This window comes from Pelecanus crispus, chromosome 26 (assembly GCF_030463565.1).
Source record: "Pelecanus crispus isolate bPelCri1 chromosome 26, bPelCri1.pri, whole genome shotgun sequence".
Lineage (NCBI taxonomy): Eukaryota > Metazoa > Chordata > Aves > Pelecaniformes > Pelecanidae > Pelecanus > Pelecanus crispus.
The window spans coordinates 2,567,636-2,586,170 of NC_134668.1; the positions used below are offsets into that span (position 1 = coordinate 2,567,636).

The 18,535-nt window shown below is 67.5% G+C and overlaps 1 protein-coding gene across 1 annotated transcript; it reads right to left on the reverse strand.

Moving 5' to 3' along the window:
* Positions 1-3,343: 3,343 nt before the first annotated feature.
* Positions 3,344-17,410, reverse strand: NCKAP1L (NCK associated protein 1 like). Its single transcript, XM_075724969.1, has 31 exons — positions 17,309-17,410; positions 16,960-17,070; positions 16,568-16,660; positions 16,399-16,455; positions 16,168-16,310; positions 15,255-15,345; positions 15,030-15,167; positions 14,883-14,931; positions 13,993-14,149; positions 13,317-13,373; positions 12,897-12,993; positions 12,368-12,477; positions 12,052-12,184; positions 11,859-11,940; positions 11,563-11,621; positions 10,944-11,089; positions 10,488-10,620; positions 10,190-10,309; positions 9,458-9,597; positions 9,160-9,291; positions 8,072-8,290; positions 7,793-7,923; positions 7,603-7,700; positions 7,248-7,341; positions 7,040-7,122; positions 6,849-6,929; positions 6,535-6,628; positions 5,906-6,022; positions 4,532-4,641; positions 4,350-4,439; positions 3,344-3,469 (listed from the first exon to the last, which is right to left on the reverse strand). Exons 1-31 carry the CDS (start codon positions 17,408-17,410, stop codon positions 3,344-3,346), a joined length of 3,393 nt encoding a protein of 1,130 aa, XP_075581084.1.
* Between the last annotated feature and the right edge of the window lie 1,125 nt (positions 17,411-18,535).

Here is an 18,535-nt window from a genome sequence, read left to right on the forward strand (position 1 = left end):
ACCCCGTGGGGCTGGGGGTGTCACTGGGTTTGGCAGCCCAGGAAGGGCCCAGAGCCCCCGGCCCGGTGCCCCCCATGGTGGGGCTGCCCCCCGTGCCACGCGGGGGGGTCCGCCCCGAGCCGCGGTTTGGGGTGGGGGGCACCGCGACCCCCACCCCGCAGCCCCGCTCCCTGCCGAGGCCGGTGACAGGGACGCCAGGGACCATCCCCTCCCACCAGCCAACTTATTATAGGACCTACCCAAACACGGGGGGCTGCTGGGCCTCTCGCCTATTTGGGCATCGCCCCCCTGGGCTGGGGGGCCCGTGGGGGGTTGGGAGCAGCCTGAGCTTGAGGGGACCCTGGCCCGTGGGCCCATGGACACCCCATGCCCTGCACATGGCCCCCTGCACCCTCTGCACCCCATGGCCCCCTGCACCCCCTGCATCCCCTGCCCATGGCCTCCTGCACCCTCTGCCCCTGCACTCCCTGCACCCCATGGCCCCCTGCACCCCATGGCCCCCCTACACCCTCTGCCCCTGCACTCCCGGCACCTCATGGCCCCCTGCACCCCATGGCCCCCTGCACCCCCTGCAACCCATGGCCCCCTGCACCCCATGGCCCCCTGCACCCTCTGCCCCTGCACTCCCTGCACCCCATGGCCCCCCGCACCCTCTGCACCCCATGACCCCTTGCACCCCATGGCCCCCTGCACCCCCTGCCCATGGACACTGCACCCCTGCACCACCTGACCCCTTGCACCCCTGCACCCCATGGCCCCCTGCACCCTCTGCACCCCATGGCCCCCTGCACCCCCTGCACCCCATGGACCCCTGCACCGCTACACCCTCTGCACCCCATGGACCCCTGCACCCCCTGCACCCCATGGACCCCTGCACACCTACACCCCCTGCACCCCTACACCCTCTGCACCCCATGGCCCCCTGCACCCCCTGCACCCCTTGTCCCCCTGCACCCCATGGACCCCTGCACCCCATGGACCCCTGCACCCCATGGCCCCCTGCATCCCCTGCCCATGGCCCCCTGAACCCCATGGCCCCTGCACCCCCTGCACCCCATGGCCCCCTGCACCCCATGGCCCCTGCACCCCCTGCACCCCATGGCCACCTGCACCCCCTGCCCCACACCCCCCTTGCCCCCCCCCCCGTGCCCCCCATCCCACCCGTGTCCCTCGGGGAAGCCTCAGGGTGCAGAGGCCAGCGCCGAGGGCCCGGGGGGCTCCAGGCGCACACTGGGGGCGGGGGGGGATATCAGGGTACCAGAGCCCCGGGGGGGTCTCGGGGGGTCCCGGCAGCACCCGCGCTGCCTCCCACGGCACGCGCCAAGCTGCAGCCCCCAGGGAATATTAATAAGCCCTTACGTAACACCGTAGGTGTGCGCAGCACCCACCGCCGCCGCCCCCGCACCGGGGGGCCAGGTGGGGACCCCCCCTCGGGGCACCCTCCCCGAGCCCCCACCCTGCCGCGTGCTCCCCGGTGCCTCGGCCGGGTCCCGGCCCATCGGGCCCCATCACCTCCCGGACTTTGCCGGCTAGCACCCATGGGTGCTGCCCGGGGATGCATCCCTTTAGCCTCCAAAAAGAGGGGGGGGCTGTTCCCCCTCCCATGGGGGTCCCCCACTTTGGTGGAGTGTCCCGTGGGTGCAGGGGGCACCCATGGGACCCCCCGCACCTGCATGCTGGGGTCAGCAGGGTGAGCTGCCAGCCCCGGCACGTGGCGTGGGAGCTCCCACACCCCGCCGGGGACATTTTGGGGTCCCCAAACTTTTTGAGGGGCTGAGAGCCGGGCTGGGGCCAGCGACCTGAGCAAAGGGGGGGACCCCAAGGCAGGGAGCGGGCCGAGGCGGGGGGCGGCAGGCGCGGGAGAGGCCGTGGGCAGGGACGTGCGTGAGACAAAGCCGCGCTGCCGGCGGGGAGCCTCGGCAGCTCGTTACTGCTTAATATCGTGATTGATGAGCGCGAAAATAGACTTTTGCAGCAATCTGGAATAATCAGCAGGTTCTGGGCGTTAATTCGGGGGAGTTCAGCCCCCCCGGGAGCGCAGCCAGAGGGGGGGGCAGCAGCAGAGTCCGGCCCTCTCCGGAGCTGTTTTCCCCCCCACCCCCGGATAAATTAATAAAGCAATTAGTGCCGGACGAGGCGGCTGCACGCTCGGGCTCGGCCACGCGATCACGGCCGCCGTTCGGTTTGGCTGCCGGGCCGCACGCTCGGCCTCCCCCAGCCCCGGTACCACCAGGCCCTGCCGAGGGGGCTCGGCCGGGGGGCTCGGCCGGGGGGGCTTGGCCAAGGGGGCTTGGCCAGGGGGCTCAGCTGGGGGGGACTCAGCCAAGGGGGCTCGGCTGGGGGGCTCGGCCAGGGGGGTTTGGCCAAGGGGGCTCGGCCAGGGGGCTCGGCCGAGGGGCTCGGCCGAGGGGGCTCAGCCGGGGGGCTCGGCCGGGGGGGTTTGGGCAAGGGGGCTCGGCCAGGGGACTCAGCTGAGGGGGCTCAGCCAAGGGGGCTCAGCCGGGGGGCTCGGCCAGGGGGGTTTGGCCAAGGGGGCTCGGCCGGGGGGCTTGGCCGAGGGGGCTCAGCTGGGGGGGCTCAGCCAAGGGGGCTCGGCCGAGGGGGCTCAGCTGGGGGGGCTCAGCTGGGGGGGCTCAGCCACGGGGGCTCGGCCAGGGGGCTCGGCCGGCTGGGGGGCTCGGCCGGGGGGGGCTCACAGCCCTGGCAGCCGCTGTCCCCGCTCCCGGCACGGCCAGTGACTCATGCCGGAGCAGCCGGCCGTGAGCGGAATGGCAACGGCCGCCCCGCCGCCTCCTTCCCTCGCCCCATTAATTTCCCCCCAAGATGCTGCACAGGAGCAAAATAAACACCCCGAGAAGGGGGAGAGGGGAGTTTGGTGGGGGGGAATGTGGCTTGGAACATCCCCGGCCAGGTGGGAGAAGGGAAACTGAGGCAGGGGGCCGGCCGGGATCATTGCCACGAGAAGCAGCGGCTTTAATTAAAGCTGATAAATCCCGCCAGCAGCTCCGGTCCCTCTGCGTCCTGGCCCCCCGAGGTCCCCAGCACCCCCAGACCCTCCCGAAGGCCCACGGGGGACCCGCAGGAGATTGTTCCTGCTGGGGACGCGGGGCTAGGCACCCACCCTGGGGTGCTGGGGCAGAGTGGGCCCCGAATTGTCCCTGGGTCCCCCCCAGGCAGGAGTCGGATGCAGGCGTCGGGGGGAAGCGGCTTGGTGAAGGCGGCGATGGTTGGGGACGGGACGGGGACAGCGCGGTGGCTCCCGGCAGCGGAGGAAGGAGCCGGGGGTGCCGGCGCAGCGGGGATTGGGGGGTCTGAGGGGAAGGGGCGCCGCGGGGGCCGGGGGTCAGTGCGAGGGGACCCTGCTGAGCAGGTTTTCCCGGCACACCTCGCGGTAGGCGTTGCGGAGCAGGACGTAGGGGAAGCAGGTCTCCAGCATGTCCACCGTCAGGAAGGACGACTCCGCCACAATCTGCGAGAGGGTCCAGGTGGCGTCAGTGGCCCCCCCTTGCCTCAGTTTCCCCCCCAGTTGCTGGAGAGGGGAGCCGGACCCCAGCCTCTCCCCAGCAACGCTGGGTGCTGCCTCCCCGCATGGCTTCTGCGCCCCAGCTCCAGATTGAAATATTTGCATTTAAATTGCTCTGCAGCCAGGACGAGCGAGCGCTCCCTGAATACCAATCCCCAGCGGGGGGTGCACGGCCCCCACCCCCTAGCCCAGCCTCTCCCGGGGGGGCCGGAGCTGGAGCTGGGCCCCCACGCCCAAGCGGGGCCGGGCGAGGGCCGAGCACCCAGAGCCGGCTGCGGTCGGGGGCTGGAGCAGCCCGGGTAGAGCTGGAGCCCAGCGGAGATGCGGAGCTGGGATGTGCCCACCCAGGAGCACCCACAGCCCACCCAGGGGCACCCACAGCCCATGGCCCGCCCAGGAGCACCCACAGCCCACTCAGGGGCACCCACAGCCCACCCAGGGGCACCCACGACCCACAGCCCACCCAGGGGCATCCACAGCCCACTCAGGAGCAGCCCACAGCCCACTTGGGGGCACCCACAGCCCACTCGGGGGCACCACAGCCCACCCAGGAGCACCCATGGCTCACGGCCCACCCAGGAGCACCCACAGCCCACCCAGGGGCACCCACAGCCCACTCAGGAGCACACACAGCCCACCCAGGGGCACCCCAGGGCCCACCCAGGGGCACCCATGGCCCACAGCCCACCCAGGAGCACCCACAGCCCACTCGGGGGCACCCACAGCCCACCCAGGAGCACCCCAGGGCCCACCCAGGGGCACCCACAGCCCACCCAGGGGCACCCATGGCCCTCCCAGGGGCACCCACGGCCCACCCGTCGCTCACCAGCTGCATGAGCAGGGAGATGGAGTCGCGGTTCCTGGCCCGCAGCTTGTCCGTCTCCTGGCCCAGCTGCAGGAGGCTGACGGAGGCCAGCTGAGGGACGGATCCGGATCAGCGCTGGGGACGGCACCCACCCCCGCAGGGTGCCCACCCCCAGGCACCGCCCCGGCCCCGGCCGCTCTCACCAGCAGGAACTCCTTGAGGTGGGTCTCGATGTTCTTGTTGTGGACAGTGAAGAGGGCGGCCGACACGTGGATGATGGCCTTGGCCAGGCAGTGGATGTTGTTGTTGTAGCCTGGGGACACAGGGGGGTTGGGGACACAGGGGGGTTGGGGATGCAGGGGGTTTGGGGACACAGGGGGTTTGGGGGCGCAGGGGGTTTGGGGATGCAGGGGGTTTGGGGGCGCAGGGGGTTTGGGGACACAGGTGGTTTGGGGACACAGGTAGTTGGGGACACAGGCAGTTTGAGGATGCAGGTAGGTTGGGGATGCAGGTAGGTTGAGGACAGAGATAGTTGGGGACAGAGGTAGGTTGGAGACACACGTAGTTTTGGGGACACAGGTAGGTTGGGGACAGGTAGGTTGAGGACAGAGGTAGTTGGGGACAGAGGTAGTTGGGGACGCAGGCGGTTTGGGGACGCAGGTAGGTTGGGGATGCAGGTAGTTGGGGACACAGGTAGGTTGGGGACAGACGTAGTTGGGGACAGAGGTAGTTGGGGACAGAGGTAGTTGGGGACGCAGGTGGTTTGGGAACGCAGGTAGGTTGGGGACACAGGTAGTTGGGGACAGGTAGTTGGGGACACAGGTAGTTGGGGACGCAGGGGGTTGGGGACACAGGTAGGTTGGGGACGCAGGTATTTGGGGATGCAGGGGGTTTAGGGACACAGGTAGTTGGGGACAGAGGTAGTTGGGGACGCAGGTAGGCTGGGGACAGAGGTAGTTGGGGACAGGTAGGTTGGGGACACAGGCAGTTGGGGATGCAGGGGGTTTGGGGACGCAGGTAGTTTGGGGACACAGGTAGGTTGGGGACAGAGGTAGTTGGGGACAGAGGTAGTTGGGGACAGGTAGGTTGGGGACACAGGTAGTTGGGGATGCAGGGGGTTTGGGGACGCAGGTAGTTGGGGACGCAGGCGGTTTGGGGACGCAGGCAGGTTGGGGACACAGGTAGTTGGGGACGCAGGCAGTTTGGGGACGTGGGTAGGTTGGGGACAGAGGTAGTTGGGGACAGGGAGGTTGGGGACACAGTTGGGGACACAGGTAGTTGGGGACACAGGTAGTTGGGGACGCAGGTAGTTGGGGACTTGGGTAGGTTGGGGACAGCGCAGGGTCTCCACTGTGCCCACCCCCCTTGGCTGCAGTTATGGGGCACCGGCCCTGCCAGCCCTGGGGTCCTGCTGTCCCCAGCCACCCTCCGCTGTGGCTATGGGGCACCGATGGCCTCGGAGGTCCCAGCACACACAAGGTGTGACACCAGGGAACGGTGGGGTCAAGGTCATGGGGCACAGCCAGGACTGGGGGGGACACAGGGACGAAGCTGCCAGCGTCGCAGCCAAGCCTCACCGTCCATCTCGGTGTTGTAGACGGACGCCGGGTCGGAGGCCAGCAGCGGCAGGGACACGGCCACGAAGACCAGGAGCAGGCAAGCCACCTTGTAGTCCTCCTCCGGGGATGAGCCGTCTGCCAGGGAGGGAGGTGACACTAGAGGGGACCCCGGGGGTCCCAGGGAGGGGACAGGGGGTAGGGGAAGGCGAGCAGGGCTGGGGGTCCGTGGCAGGATCACGGAAAATTTCTTCACGGAAAGAAGTGGCCAAGCATTGGAACAGGCTGCCCAGAGAGGTGGGGGGGTCCCCACCCCTGGGGGGGCTCAAAAAATGGGCAGAGGTGGCACTTGGGGACATGGTTTAGTGGGCATGGGGGTGTTGGGGTGATGGTTGGGCTGATGATCTTGGAGATCCTTTCCAACCTTAGTGATTCCTGGTTTTTACTTCCATTATAAATGATCCAGCCCCCAAGCCAGGAAAGATGCAATTCCTGCTCTCCCCTTAGTGGGTTTGGTGGTGGCCCTGGCAGTGCTGGGTTCATGTTGGGCTGGGGGCTCTTCAAGGGCTTTTCCAACCCAAACCATTCCATGATTCCGTGATTCCATCTCAGGGACAACCCCCCGCGACCCCCGCAGCCCCCTGCGGTACCCGTCTTGCTGCCGGCGAGGACGTTCACCAGCGCGGGGTCAACCTCGCAGGGGATCCCCGCGGCCGAGGCCAGCTCGAAGATGCTGAGGGTGACCTGGGGGGGGGACAGGGACGCGCAGGCTCAGGGCCGGGGACACAGGGCGCAGCCGGGCACGGGGGAGCGTGTAACGCCACGCGATGCCGCACGTGCCGGACCACGCCACGCAGTGCCGCGCGACGCGGCGGGGACGGGACGGCAGCGGCCGGCCCTGCATGGGGACGGCTGCCCCAAGCACTGGAGGGGCCACCCTGTCCCCGTCCCCCTCCGTGCCCACCTGGATGTCGGTGTCGGGGGTGACAATGTCCGTCAGACACTCGATGGGGCCCATCAGGAAGGGGCAGTGGTGGGAGAAGACCTGCAGAAAGAAAATGGGTGCTCACGGGGCTCCCGCTGACCCCTTGGGCTGTGGCGCTGGTGGGTGGGGGTCCCATGGGGCAGGGGACCCGTGGGGCGGGGGGCACCCACCTCCCGCAGGCCCTGCTGGGCCATGGCACGGAAGCTGAGGATCTCCCCGATGATGGTCATGCGCTTCAGGACGTTTTCGGCCGCTGCGGGAGGAGAGGGGTCAGCGGCGACACGCGTGCATGCGCAGACATACGTGTGCGCGCGCATCCCCGCGCGTGCCAGCCCCACGCTCCCCCCTCCGTGTCCCCAGTTCCCCCCGAAAACTCACAGGTCAGCCGGGGCAGCAGAGCTGCCATCTGCTCGGGCTTACAGGAGCTGGAGCGCAGCTGGACCAGCGTGTCCATGTTCTCGTTAACCAGCTTCTACGGGGGACGTCGGGCTGGTGGCACCGGGGACGCGGCGCGCCCGCGGCCGGCCGGGAGGGACCCGGGCGTCCCAGCCCGTCTGTCCCCACTCCGCGCTGGCCGGCAAGCCCAGGGGACAGGCGGGGGACGGGGGTGGTCCCTGGGGTGGCCCTGCCTGCCCCGTCACGCTCCAGAACTGGGTCCCAGCAGCCCGGTCCCAGTCCCAGTCCCCCAATCCTGGGTCTGGGACCCCTGACCAGTCCCAGCCCCCAGCCCTACCTTCAGCTCGGTGACCTGGGAGCCCACGTGCCACATGAGGTTGTCGCTCAGGAACTTCATGCCGTACGGCCCGATGAGCTCGGCCAGCGCCCGCATCTCTGCGGGGAGGGGGACAAGGATGGGGAGGGACATCAGCGGGGTCGGGGGGGGGGGTGACGATCCCTCCCCGCAGCGTCCCTGCGTCCCTCACCCGAGACGTCGGAGAACTCGGCGGCGCTGAAGAGGGGCTCGCCCTCCCGGGGCACGGTGGTGAAAGCCTGCAGGGCGGGGGCCAGGACGATGGCCCCGGTGCTGGCCTGCCGCAGCAGGGCCTCCAGGTACCTGCAGACACCGAGCTGCTGCCACGCCTGGCACCGCGACCCACAGCTCCGCGACCCACGGCGCCACGACCCACAGCTCCACGACCCACGGCACCACGGGGCTACCCCCCATGAGGGAGGGAGGGTGCCGGTTGCGGCGCGGCACCCACCAGTTGGTGTAGATGGTGGTGAGCGTCTGCTCGCCGGTGGCGTCGCGGGGCTGCGTCTGCTGCAGGAGGACGCTGCGGATGATGCGCCCCGTGTCCAAGCCCACGAACTGCCCCAGCGACTGGATGAAGGTCACGTAGGCGCTCAGCCCCACCAGCACCTCCGAGGGACGGGCCACCTCCTGCGTGGCCTGGCTGTAGCCCGCCATGGCCACGATGGCTCTGTGGGGACAGGAAGGGGCTGTCTGGAGAGCCGTGGCTGAGGGTCATAGAATCATAGAACCATAGAATCGTTTAGGTTGGAAAAGACCTTTAGGATCATCCAGTCCAACCATTAACCTACACTACCAAGTCTACTCTAAACCAATCAAGGGTAGACCAGACTGAACCATGTCCCCAAGTGCCACCTCTGCCCGTTTTTTGAACACTTCCAGGGATGGGGACTCCCCCACCTCTCTGGGCAGCCTGTTCCAATGCTTGACCACCCTTTCTGTAAAGAAATTTTTCCTAATTTCCAACCTAAACCTCCCCTGGCGCAGCTTAAGCCCATTTCCTCTCGTCCTATCACTAACTACATGGGAGAAGAGACCAACCCCCACCTCACTACAACCTCCTTTCAGGGAGTTGTAGAGAGCGATAAGGTCTCCCCTCAGCCTCCTCTTCTCCAGACTAAACCACCCCAGTTCCCCCAGCCGCTCCCCACCAGCCCTGTGCTCCAGACCCTGCCCCAGCTCCGTTGCCCTTCTCTGGACACGCTCCAGCACCCCAATGTCCTTGTGCTGAGGGGCCCAAAACTGGACACAGCATTCCAGGTGCGGCCTCACCAGCGCCGAGCACAGGGGCACAATCACCTCCCTGCTCCCGCTGGCCACACTATTCCTGATACAAGCCAGGATGCTGTTGGCCTTCTTGGCCACCTGGGCACACTGCTGGCTCACGTTCAGCCGGCTGTTGACCAGCACCCCCAGGTCCTTTTCGGCCAGGCAGCTTTCCAGCCACTCTTCCCCAAGCCTGTAGCGCTCCCCTCCCCGGCAAGTGTCCACAGCCCACCCTGGCCCCGCCGCGTCCCCCGTCCCCGCCGCGGTCCCTACTTGGTGAAGCGTGTCTCCAGGTGGCTGCTGAGGTACTCGGCCGGCGTCACCGTGTGCTCGAAGACGGTGAAGTTGGGCACATGGTTGAGGCTGAGGGACAGCTCGGCCAGCGTCAGGTGCAGCTTGTCCATGCTGGGGTGGGGGGGGACAGGCGCTGTTAGCCACACCGCGGCCCCACAGGGACAACCCCACGGTCACGCCGTGCCCCCACCTCACACCGTGCCCACACCCGACGGCTGGTGGCCACCGCTCCCCGCCAGCCCCCTGCCCACCCTCGCCAGCCCCGGGTGGCTCTCACTTGGTGGTCAGGGTCCGGTCCTTCCTCTGGCTCTCGGCCCCCGGCTTGTCCCGCTCAGGCTCCCCCTTCTTGGCCGGCTGCTTCAGGGTCTTCTTGTTGCGGGCTTTGCTGACGGTGGAGGCGCAGTGCTTGGGCAGCAGCTGCCGGCCACGGGCAGCAGGTTACCGCGGGCCATGGCACCGAGGACAGCCCAACCAGGGCCTCCAGGACCAGAGGTCACCGTCCTCAAGGTCAAACTGGGGACATGTCCTGCCTGGTCTTCCCCCCATGGCCTCTACTGTCCCAAGGCTTTGGAGAACATGGAGGCCACAGAGGTCCTGGAGACCCTGGAGGCTGTGGAGGTCCCAGGGAACAAAGATGCCACAGAGACCCCAGGGGCCACAGAGACCCCAAAGGCCATGGGGACCCTTGTAGCCACAAAGGCCATGGAGACCACAGAGACCCCAAAGGCCGCAAAGACCCTGGAGGCCACAGAGGCCGTGGAGACCCCGAAGACTACAGAGATCCTGGAAACCATAGAGACCCCAAAGGCCATGGAGACCCCAAAGGCCATGGAGACCCCGAAGACTACAGAGATCCTGGAAACCATAGAGACCCCAAAGGCCATGGAGACCCCGAAGACTACAGAGATCGTGGAGACCACAGAGACCCCAAAGGCCACAGAGGTCCTGGAGGTGATGGAGACCTCAGAGGTCACAGAGACCTTGGAGGCCCCGGAGGCACGACCCTCACCTGCTCGCTGAGGTTGTGCTGCTCGGCACAGGCGTCCATGATGCAGGCGCTGGCCTGCCGGGCCATCTCCTCCAGGAACTTGTTGCACAGCCCCAGCGCTATGGCCTTCAGGTGGGGATACTGCGGGGGGAAAGCCACGGTGCCGTCACGGCACGTGGCATGCGGGTCACGGCCATGGCTGCGGCGTGCCACCGGCTGCCTCAAAGCCACGGGGCTGCCGTTGCCCCCTGCCCACATGTGCCTGCCCCACGCCCGCCCTAGCCCCTGTGTCCCCCGTGTCCCCCCAGGCAGGACCCACCTCCTCCGGGCACATGGAGTGGACACAGTGGGAGAAGTGGCTGCAGAGCAGAGGGAAGGCGATGCTGTAGCGCAGCATCGAGGGCTCCTCCATTGTCGCCACAAACATCTTCTCCACGGGGCGAGGGTAGAAACTGCAGGGGTGGGGGCAGAGGGGCAGAAGAAGGGGGCAGGGAGGGCAGGAGAGGGGATTTGTCTTTCTGGACACGCCGCTCCTGGGCCACGTGTGCTGTCCCTGTCCCCACGTCCACGTGCATGTCACCGAACCTTGCCCGACCTCTCCCATGGGTGACATGTCCCCCACAGCCGCCTCCGTCCCTTCCCACAGCCGTCCCCCAGCATGCGTGGGCAGCTTTCCATGCATGCTGGGGTGCAGGACACGGCTCAAAGACCCCCAGCCAGGGTGACCCCCCCGTGACTGTGGGGAAACTGAGGCAGAGCGGGTGGCTGCGCTCACCACAGGTCGGAGAGGTCGGAGGCCTCGGCCAGCAGCTCCTCGAGGGAGTCGAGCAGTTTGGTGTGGAAGACGATGAGGTTCATGACACGACCCACGTCAGGGTTGGAGGCCAGCGGCAGCGAGGCCTTGGCCACGCTGGTGTAGGCCTGGGGGGACAGCGGGCTCAGGGGCACGGCAGGGCAGGGGAAGAGGACCAGGACAGGGACAGGGATGGGGACAGGGATGGGGACTGGGTAAGGGGATTGGCACAGGGATGGGAACAAGGATGGGGACGGGGATGGGGACTGGGTAAGGGGATTGGCACAGGGATGGGAACAAGGATGGGGACGGGGATGGGGACTGGGTAAGGGGATTGGCACAGGGATGGGAACAAGGATGGGGACAGGGATGGGGACAGGGATGGGGACTGGGTAAGGGGATTGGCACAGGGACGGGAACAAGGATGGGGACTGGGTAAGGGGATTGGCACAGGGACGGGAACAAGGATGGGGACAGGGATGGGGACTGGGTAAAGGGATTGGCACAGGGATGGGAACAAGGATGGAGATTGGGATGGGGACAGGGATGGGGACAGGGACAAGGACAGGGACAGGGGCAAGGGCAGGGACAGGGACAGCACCTGCAGCCGGAACCAGTCCAGGCGGAGCGGTGTGAAATCAAACTGCTCCTTGTCATCAACTGCGGGGAAACAGAAACATGGGGAGATGTGGCCGTGGGGAAGGGACTGGGGGAGTATCAGTCCGGGGTGCTGCTCCTGGGGGTGCCAGTCTGGGGGTGCCCGTCTGGGGGTGCCCGTCTGGGGTGGCATTGCCCACCCCCCAGGACCCCCAGGAGCTGCCGTCTCCCCGTTGCCCCACAAGCCCGTGCCTGGGTGCCCAGCACGGTGCCAGGGACATGGCAGGGGGGACACCGTACCTTCCTTGACAGAGAGAGCCGAGAGGGAGCTGACGAAGGACGATAGGATGATGGACTCCTCCTCGGGACACACAGAGAGGTTCTGCGGGGCAGGGGACAGGGACAGGATCAGGGATGGCCCAGATAGGGCACAGGGGATGGGGACAGCCCCAACGGGGGCCACGGCTCAGCCCCTGCCAGCGCCCCGCGGTACCTGGATGACATCGCTGAGGACCAGGGCGTCGAAGCGGGCCAGGTACTGGACGTGGTAGCGCTGCAGGACCCCGACCTGCCGCCGCACCAGGCTCCGCAGCTGCTCCATCAGGAAGAGCAGCTCCGCGACGTGGCTGCCGCCGGAGCTGCCGGTCAGAGCCCGGTGCCCCCCAAACCACCCCAGTGCCAGCTGTGCCCGTGGCACCCCGGCGTTGCCCCAGGGCAACCCCCACCGCAAGAGCAGCTTGCCCTCGGCTCGGGGTGCTCCCCATGAGCGCGGATCCCCCCCCGCCTGGTGCCTTGCACCCTGCGCCTACCTGTCAGCGAAGTCCTCGGGCGTCTTGGTCTTGGTGACGTGCTCGGCATGCCGCACCAGCCAGCTCACCTCGTCCCGGCAGAAGGAGAGCGCCATGAAGACGAAGAGGGCCTGGGGGAGCGGGCGTTAGAGGGCACCAGGTACGGGGTGCTGCCAGCAGGCATGGCCACCCGGCTGGCACCCACAGACCTGGGCACTGTTACCACACAGCACCGGGCTGGCGATGGCGGTACCCCCCCCAGACCCCACCAGCACCCATTTCACACCCCTAGGCACATGCAGAGCCCCGGCACCCAGCCCTCTGTACCCAAACCCTGCACCCACGCACCCCCTGCACCCCACACGCTGCACCCACGCACCCCCTGCACCCACACCCCGCACCCTCACACCCCCTGCACCCACACCCCGCACCCTCACACCCCCTGCACCCCACACCCTGCACCCACGCACCCCCTGCACCCCACACCCTGCACCCTCACTCCCCCTGCACCCACACCCCGCACCCGCTGTCCCCCTCGCTCGGAGCTCACCTTGGGCCCCAGCAGCCCGGGCTGGTCCTCCAGCAGCGCCTGCAGCTCCCGCACGGCCCCGCGCAGGTACGCTCGCCGGCCCCGGTGCAGGGAGCCACTGCGGGGCCAGCAGGGTGGGCGTCAAGGCCACCCAACCACCCCCCGGCCACCCCTCACCCAGTGGGGACATCGCAGGCACCACCATGGTAAAGGTGGGTGCTGTGGCGTGGGGTGAACCCAACCAGGGCACCCCAGTGTCCCCCCACCCAGGGTGCTGGCACCTCCAGCAGCCCCTGGGACCCCCCAGCTCTCCGAGACTCATGGCACCCCCAGGACCCCCCAATCCTTTGGGACGCCCTGGGACCTCCCAGCTCCCCAGGACCCCTGAGACCCTCCCCAGCCCCCCCTAGCCCCGCTGTGCCCCCCCGTCGAGCCCCCAACCTGTGAGCCACGGCATGTTCCTTGCACTCCTTGATATCGGCCACTCGCTTCCCATACCTGCGAGAGAGTCGCGGCCGGGCAGTGCCAGGCACGGCACCCAGCACGGCACCCGGCACAGCACCCAGTGCGGCACCCAGAGCGGCACCCAGCGCAGCACCCAGCACGGCACCCAGCAAAGCCCCAGGCACCCAGCACGGCACACAGCGCGGCACCCAGCACAGCACACAGCGTGGCACCCAGCAGAGCACCCAGCACGGCACTGAGCAGAACACCCAGCACGGCACCCAGCGCGGCACCCAGCGTGGCACCCAGCAGAGCCCCAGGCACCCCACAGAGCCCCGGCACCCCACAGAGCCCCAGGCACCCTGCGAAACCTCCTGGCACCCAGCACAACCTCCTGGCACCCTGCAAAGTCTTCTGGCACCCAGCGCAGCCCCTGGCACCCAGCACCATCCCCTAGCACCCAGCACAGCCTCCCGGCACCCAGCACAATCCCCTAGCACCCAGCACAACCTCCCAACACCCAGCACAACCTCCCAGCACCCTGCAAAGTCTCTTGGCACCCAGCGCAGCCCCTGGCACCCAGCAGCGCTGCTGACAGAGCCCCCAGCCCCTGGCACCCACCGCGGCACCCCCCTGGCACCCAGCACGGCCCTGGCACTGGCACAGCCGTTACCCCTTGAGGCTGCTGAGCAGCTCCTCAGTGACCTTATGGACCTGGAGGGCCTCGTCGCGGAGCAGGGTGATGTAGAGCGAGCCCTGCAGCGCCAGCCGCCACAGCTCCAGGCACTGCGGGGACGAGCCCAGCGCCGCCGGGCACACCAGGAACCCCACTGCGGGCACAGCCGTCAGGCGGGCAGGGGCTGCCCACGCTGCCGGCCCTGCAGCGGGCAGGGGGACGGCCCGAAACTGGGAGCCAGGCTGCCCGTGTGGGGCTGGGGACCCCGTGTCTGCATGGGGCTAGGGACCCTGTACTCGCATGGGGCTGGGGACCCTGTGCCTGTGTGGGGCTGGGGACCCTGTGCCCGCGTGGGTCGGGGGACCCTGTTCCTGCATGGGGCTGGGGACCCCGTGCCCGCATGAGGTGGGGGACCCTGTGCCTGTGTGGGGCTGGGGACCCGGTGCCTGTGTGGGGCTGGGGACCCCATGCCCGTGTGGGGCTGGGGACCCCGTGCCCATGTGGGGCTGGGGACCCTGTGCCTGTGTGGGACTGGGGACCCTGTGCCCGTGTGGGGCTGGGGACCCTGTGCCCGCGTGGGGCTGGGGACCCTGTGCCCGTGTGGGGCTGGGGACCCTGTGCCCGTGTGGGACTGGGGACCCTGTGCTTGCATGGGGCTGGGGACCCTGTGCCCGCGTGGGGCTGGGGACCCTGTGCCTGTGTGGGACTGGGGACCCTGTGCTTGCATGGGGCTGGGGACCCTGTGCCCGCATGGGGCTGGGGACCCCATGCCCGCGTGAGGCTGGGGACCCCGTGCCCATGTGGGGCTGGGGACCCCGTGCCCGTGTGGGGCTGGGGACCCCGCGCCTGCGTGTGGCTGGGGACCCGCGGGCACCGCAAGGACTCACTGAGGATCCAGCGCTCCATCACCTCCAGGGACAGGTACTCGCAGGCCATCTGGGGACACAGGCGTCACCACGTCACCGACCGCAGCCCTCCTGCAGCCTCCCCCCGCCACCTGCCCCGGTCCCCGCGGGCGGCCCACTGGCACTCACGGTGTCGGAGCTGGCAGGGCTGAGCATGGTGCCGGCGGTGCCGAGCAGGCTGAGGAGCTGGTCGCTGCGCCATTGCTCGGCCCCCTGGTTCCGCCGGGCGAAGAGGAAATGGAGGGACAGGAGGGCGCTGGTGACAGCCTGGGGGACAGGGAAGCGTCACGGCGGGGGCTGCGGGATGGGTCGGGGTGGGACGCGGCCCCGCTGGCTGGGGGAGCCCCATCCCACCTTGGTGTGCGGCCCAAATTCCTCTGTCAGCTTCTTGAGGGGGTGGTCGTACTCCAGCACCATCTGTCCCAGGCGGGCGAAGCTGGGGTCGCTGCAGGGATGGTGGCACGGGGACAGTCATAGAATCATGGAATCATGGAATTGTTTAGGTTGGAAAAGCCCTTTAAGAGCCCCCAGCCCAACCATGAACCCAACACTGCCAAGGCCACCACTAAACCAATCAAGGGGAGAGTAGCAATTTCATCTTTCCTGGCTTGGGGGCTGGGTTTTTCTTTAATGAAAGTAAAACTGGGAATCATTAAGGTTGGAAAGGATCTCTAAGATCATCAGTCCAACCATCAACCCAACACCACCATGACCACTAAACCATGGCCCCCAGTGCCACCTCTGCCCATTTTTTGAACCCCTCCAGGGATGGGGACTCCACCACCTCTCTAGGCAGCCTGGTCCAGTGCTTGACCACTCTTTCCATGAAGAAATTTCTCCCGATATCCAACCTAACCCTCCCCTGATGCAGCTTGAGGCCATTTCCTCTCGTCCTATCACTAAATACATGGGAGAAGAGCCCAACATCCCCCTCCCTGCCCCCTCCTGTCAGGAACTGCAGAGCGATCAGGTCTCCCCTCAGCCTCCTCTTCTCCAGGCTGAACACCCCCAGCTCCCTCAGCCGCTCCCCACCAGCCCTGTGCTCCAGACCCTTCCCCAGCTCCGTCGCTCTTCTCTGGGCATGGTGGGGACAGCCCATGGGGCCAGCACTGGTGGGGACAGCCCGTGGGGCCAGCCCGTGGGGCCAGCACTGGTGGGGACAGCCCATGGGGACAGCCCGTGGGGCCAGCACTGGTGGGGCCAGCCCGTGGGGACAGCGCCAGTGGGGCCAGCCCGTGGGGCCAGCCCATGGGGCCAGCCGACCCACCTGGTGCCGTGGCTCATCTCGTGGGCGCAGTGGTACATGCCGATGAGCAGCCGGCGGTCCTCAATGCGGGACAGCAGCAGGACGAGGGACACGTAGGTGACAACCAGGTCCAGGTAGCTCTTGGTGAAGTCGTAGTTGATGTGCTGGGGAGGAGGGGACAGCCATGAGCGCGTGGGCTCCGCTGTGGCACCCCCAAAGTACCCCCCAGGCACCCCCCCGCGCCCCACTCACGATGTTGAAGAAGCACTGGTTGGCATCAATGGTGTTCAGCAGCTCGTAGACGTGGTCCTGGCAGGGAGGGGACAGGAACCATGTCACTGCTGTGTCCCCCCCCAAGCCTGAAATGCCGGCGCTGCCCCTCGAAACCCCGCTCTGTCCCCCGCCGTGTGCCCCAGCTCACCCTGAACTCCAGGACGTCGAGGAAGGAGTGGTAGAAGGGTCCCAGCGCCCGGGCGATGTCCCCCTTGTCCTTGTGCACCGGCCCCAGGTGTTGCTGCAAAGGGACAGCGGGGACACGCGGTGGGGGGTGACGTGGGGCAGGGGGTGGCGGGGTGGCCAAGGGAGGGGGACGGAGGGGAAGCCGGGCGGTGGGGACACGAAGCGAGGTGACGCGGAAGGGGGTGATGTGGGGGACGGCGTGGGCGCTGGGTGGGGGCAACGTGGGGCGGGGATGGTGGGGACACTGGGGAGGGGGTGACACGGGGTGGGGGGCGGAGGGGACACCCAGGTAGGGCTGGCACGGGGAGGGGGGGACGGGGGATTGCGGACAGGGGGGACACCCCAGTCCCTCACCGTGCTGCTCCGCACGTCCAGGTGAGGAAACTTCTTGTTGATGAACTTGACGGAAGGCTCCATGGCCTTGTCGCTGAGGAAGGGCGGCCGCGTCTTGGGCTCGGAGCAGGTCTGTGGGGACCCCCCAGTGTCAGACACCCCCAAAACGCCCTCCTGGGCTCGGACCCCCTCCATCAGACCCCCCTGCCCCATAGATCCCACCACCCCATTTCTTCACGACCCTTGTTCCAGGCAGAACCCCAGCTCTTCCCCATTAGATCGGGGGTGGGGGGGATACCCTGGCGTCCTGCACCCCAAACCCCCTGCCCCAGGGGACCCAGGCATCCGGGCCCCCCCACCCCGCACCCACCTTCTTGATGTTGTAGATGCGGATGAGGACGCCCCGTCCCCGGTCGTTGAGGATCGTCAGCTTCTCAGCGAACTTGTTCTGGTAGACGGAGGGCAGCGACATGGGCGGCGACGTCCTTGGGGCGGGGGGGCCACCCCGCTGTCCCCCGCGTCCCCCGATCGGCCCCGCGGCCCCAACAACCCCCCACTTCCCCTTCCTGGGCTTCCTGGGCCGGGCCCCCGCCGCCACGTGACACCGCCGCCACCACCCCGTGACACCGCCGGCGCCCGATGCCGTGGCCGGGTGACACCACGATCCCTTTGGATCCCGGGTGACACCACGATCCCATGATCCAAAGGGATCTGGGCGAGCGGGAGAGGTGGGCCCGCCTGCGCCTCATGAGGTCCAACAAGGCCAAGCGCAAGGTCCTGGGGGAATGGGCTGACGTAGGTGCCAAGCCACTCTCCCTCGACGTCTGAAAAGTCCTGGCAGGCAGGTGATGGCCCTGGGGACTGGAAGAAGAGGAATGTGGTGCCCATTTTTGAAAAGGGAAGAAAAGGGAACTACCGCCCTGTCAGCCTCACCTCTGTGCCTGGGAAGATCATGGAGCAGATCCTCCTAGAAGCTGTGCTCGAGCACATGGAGGACAGGGAGGTGATTCCAGACAGCCAGCACGGCTTCACCAAGGGCAAGTCCTGCACGACCAACCCGGCGGTTTTCTATGAAGGAGTGACGGCATCAGTGGACAAGAGAAAAGCAATGATGTCATCTACTTGGATTTCTGTAAAGCCTTCGGCACAGTCCCCCACAACATCCTTCTCTCTAAATTGGGGAGATATGGGTTTGATGGGTGGACTGTTCGATGGATAAGGAATTGGCTGGATGGTCGCATCCAGAGGGTTGTGGTCAACGGCTCGATGTCCACATGGAGACCGGTGACAAGGGGAGTCCCTCAGGGGTCCGTACTGGGACCGGTGCTGTTTTAACATCTTCATCAATGCCATAGACAGTGGGATCGAGTGCACCCTCAGCAAGTTTGCAGATGACACCAAGCTGAGTGGTGCGGTTGACACGCCAGGACGAGATGTCACCCAGAGGGACCTGGACAAGCTGGAGAGGTGGGCCTGTGTGAACCTCATGAGGCTCAACAAGGCCAAGTGCAAGGTCCTGCACCTGGGACGGGGCAACCCCCGGTATCCATACAGCCTGGGGGATGGAGGCATGGAAAGCAGCCCTGCCGAGAAGGAC

Excerpts from the sequence above, each read along its gene's own strand:
- NCKAP1L (XM_075724969.1), bottom strand. The coding sequence starts at position 17,410 with ATGTCGCTGCCCTCCGTCTACCAGAACAAGTTCGCTGAGAAGCTGACG. Across the intron at positions 12,185-12,367 it reads CCCGAGGACTTCGCTGACAG|CCACGTCGCGGAGCTGCTCT; the intron begins GTAGGCGCAGGG and ends CTCCGGCGGCAG. Across the intron at positions 4,642-5,905 it reads CTACAACACCGAGATGGACG|GCTACAACAACAACATCCAC; the intron begins GTGAGGCTTGGC and ends CTGTGTCCCCAG.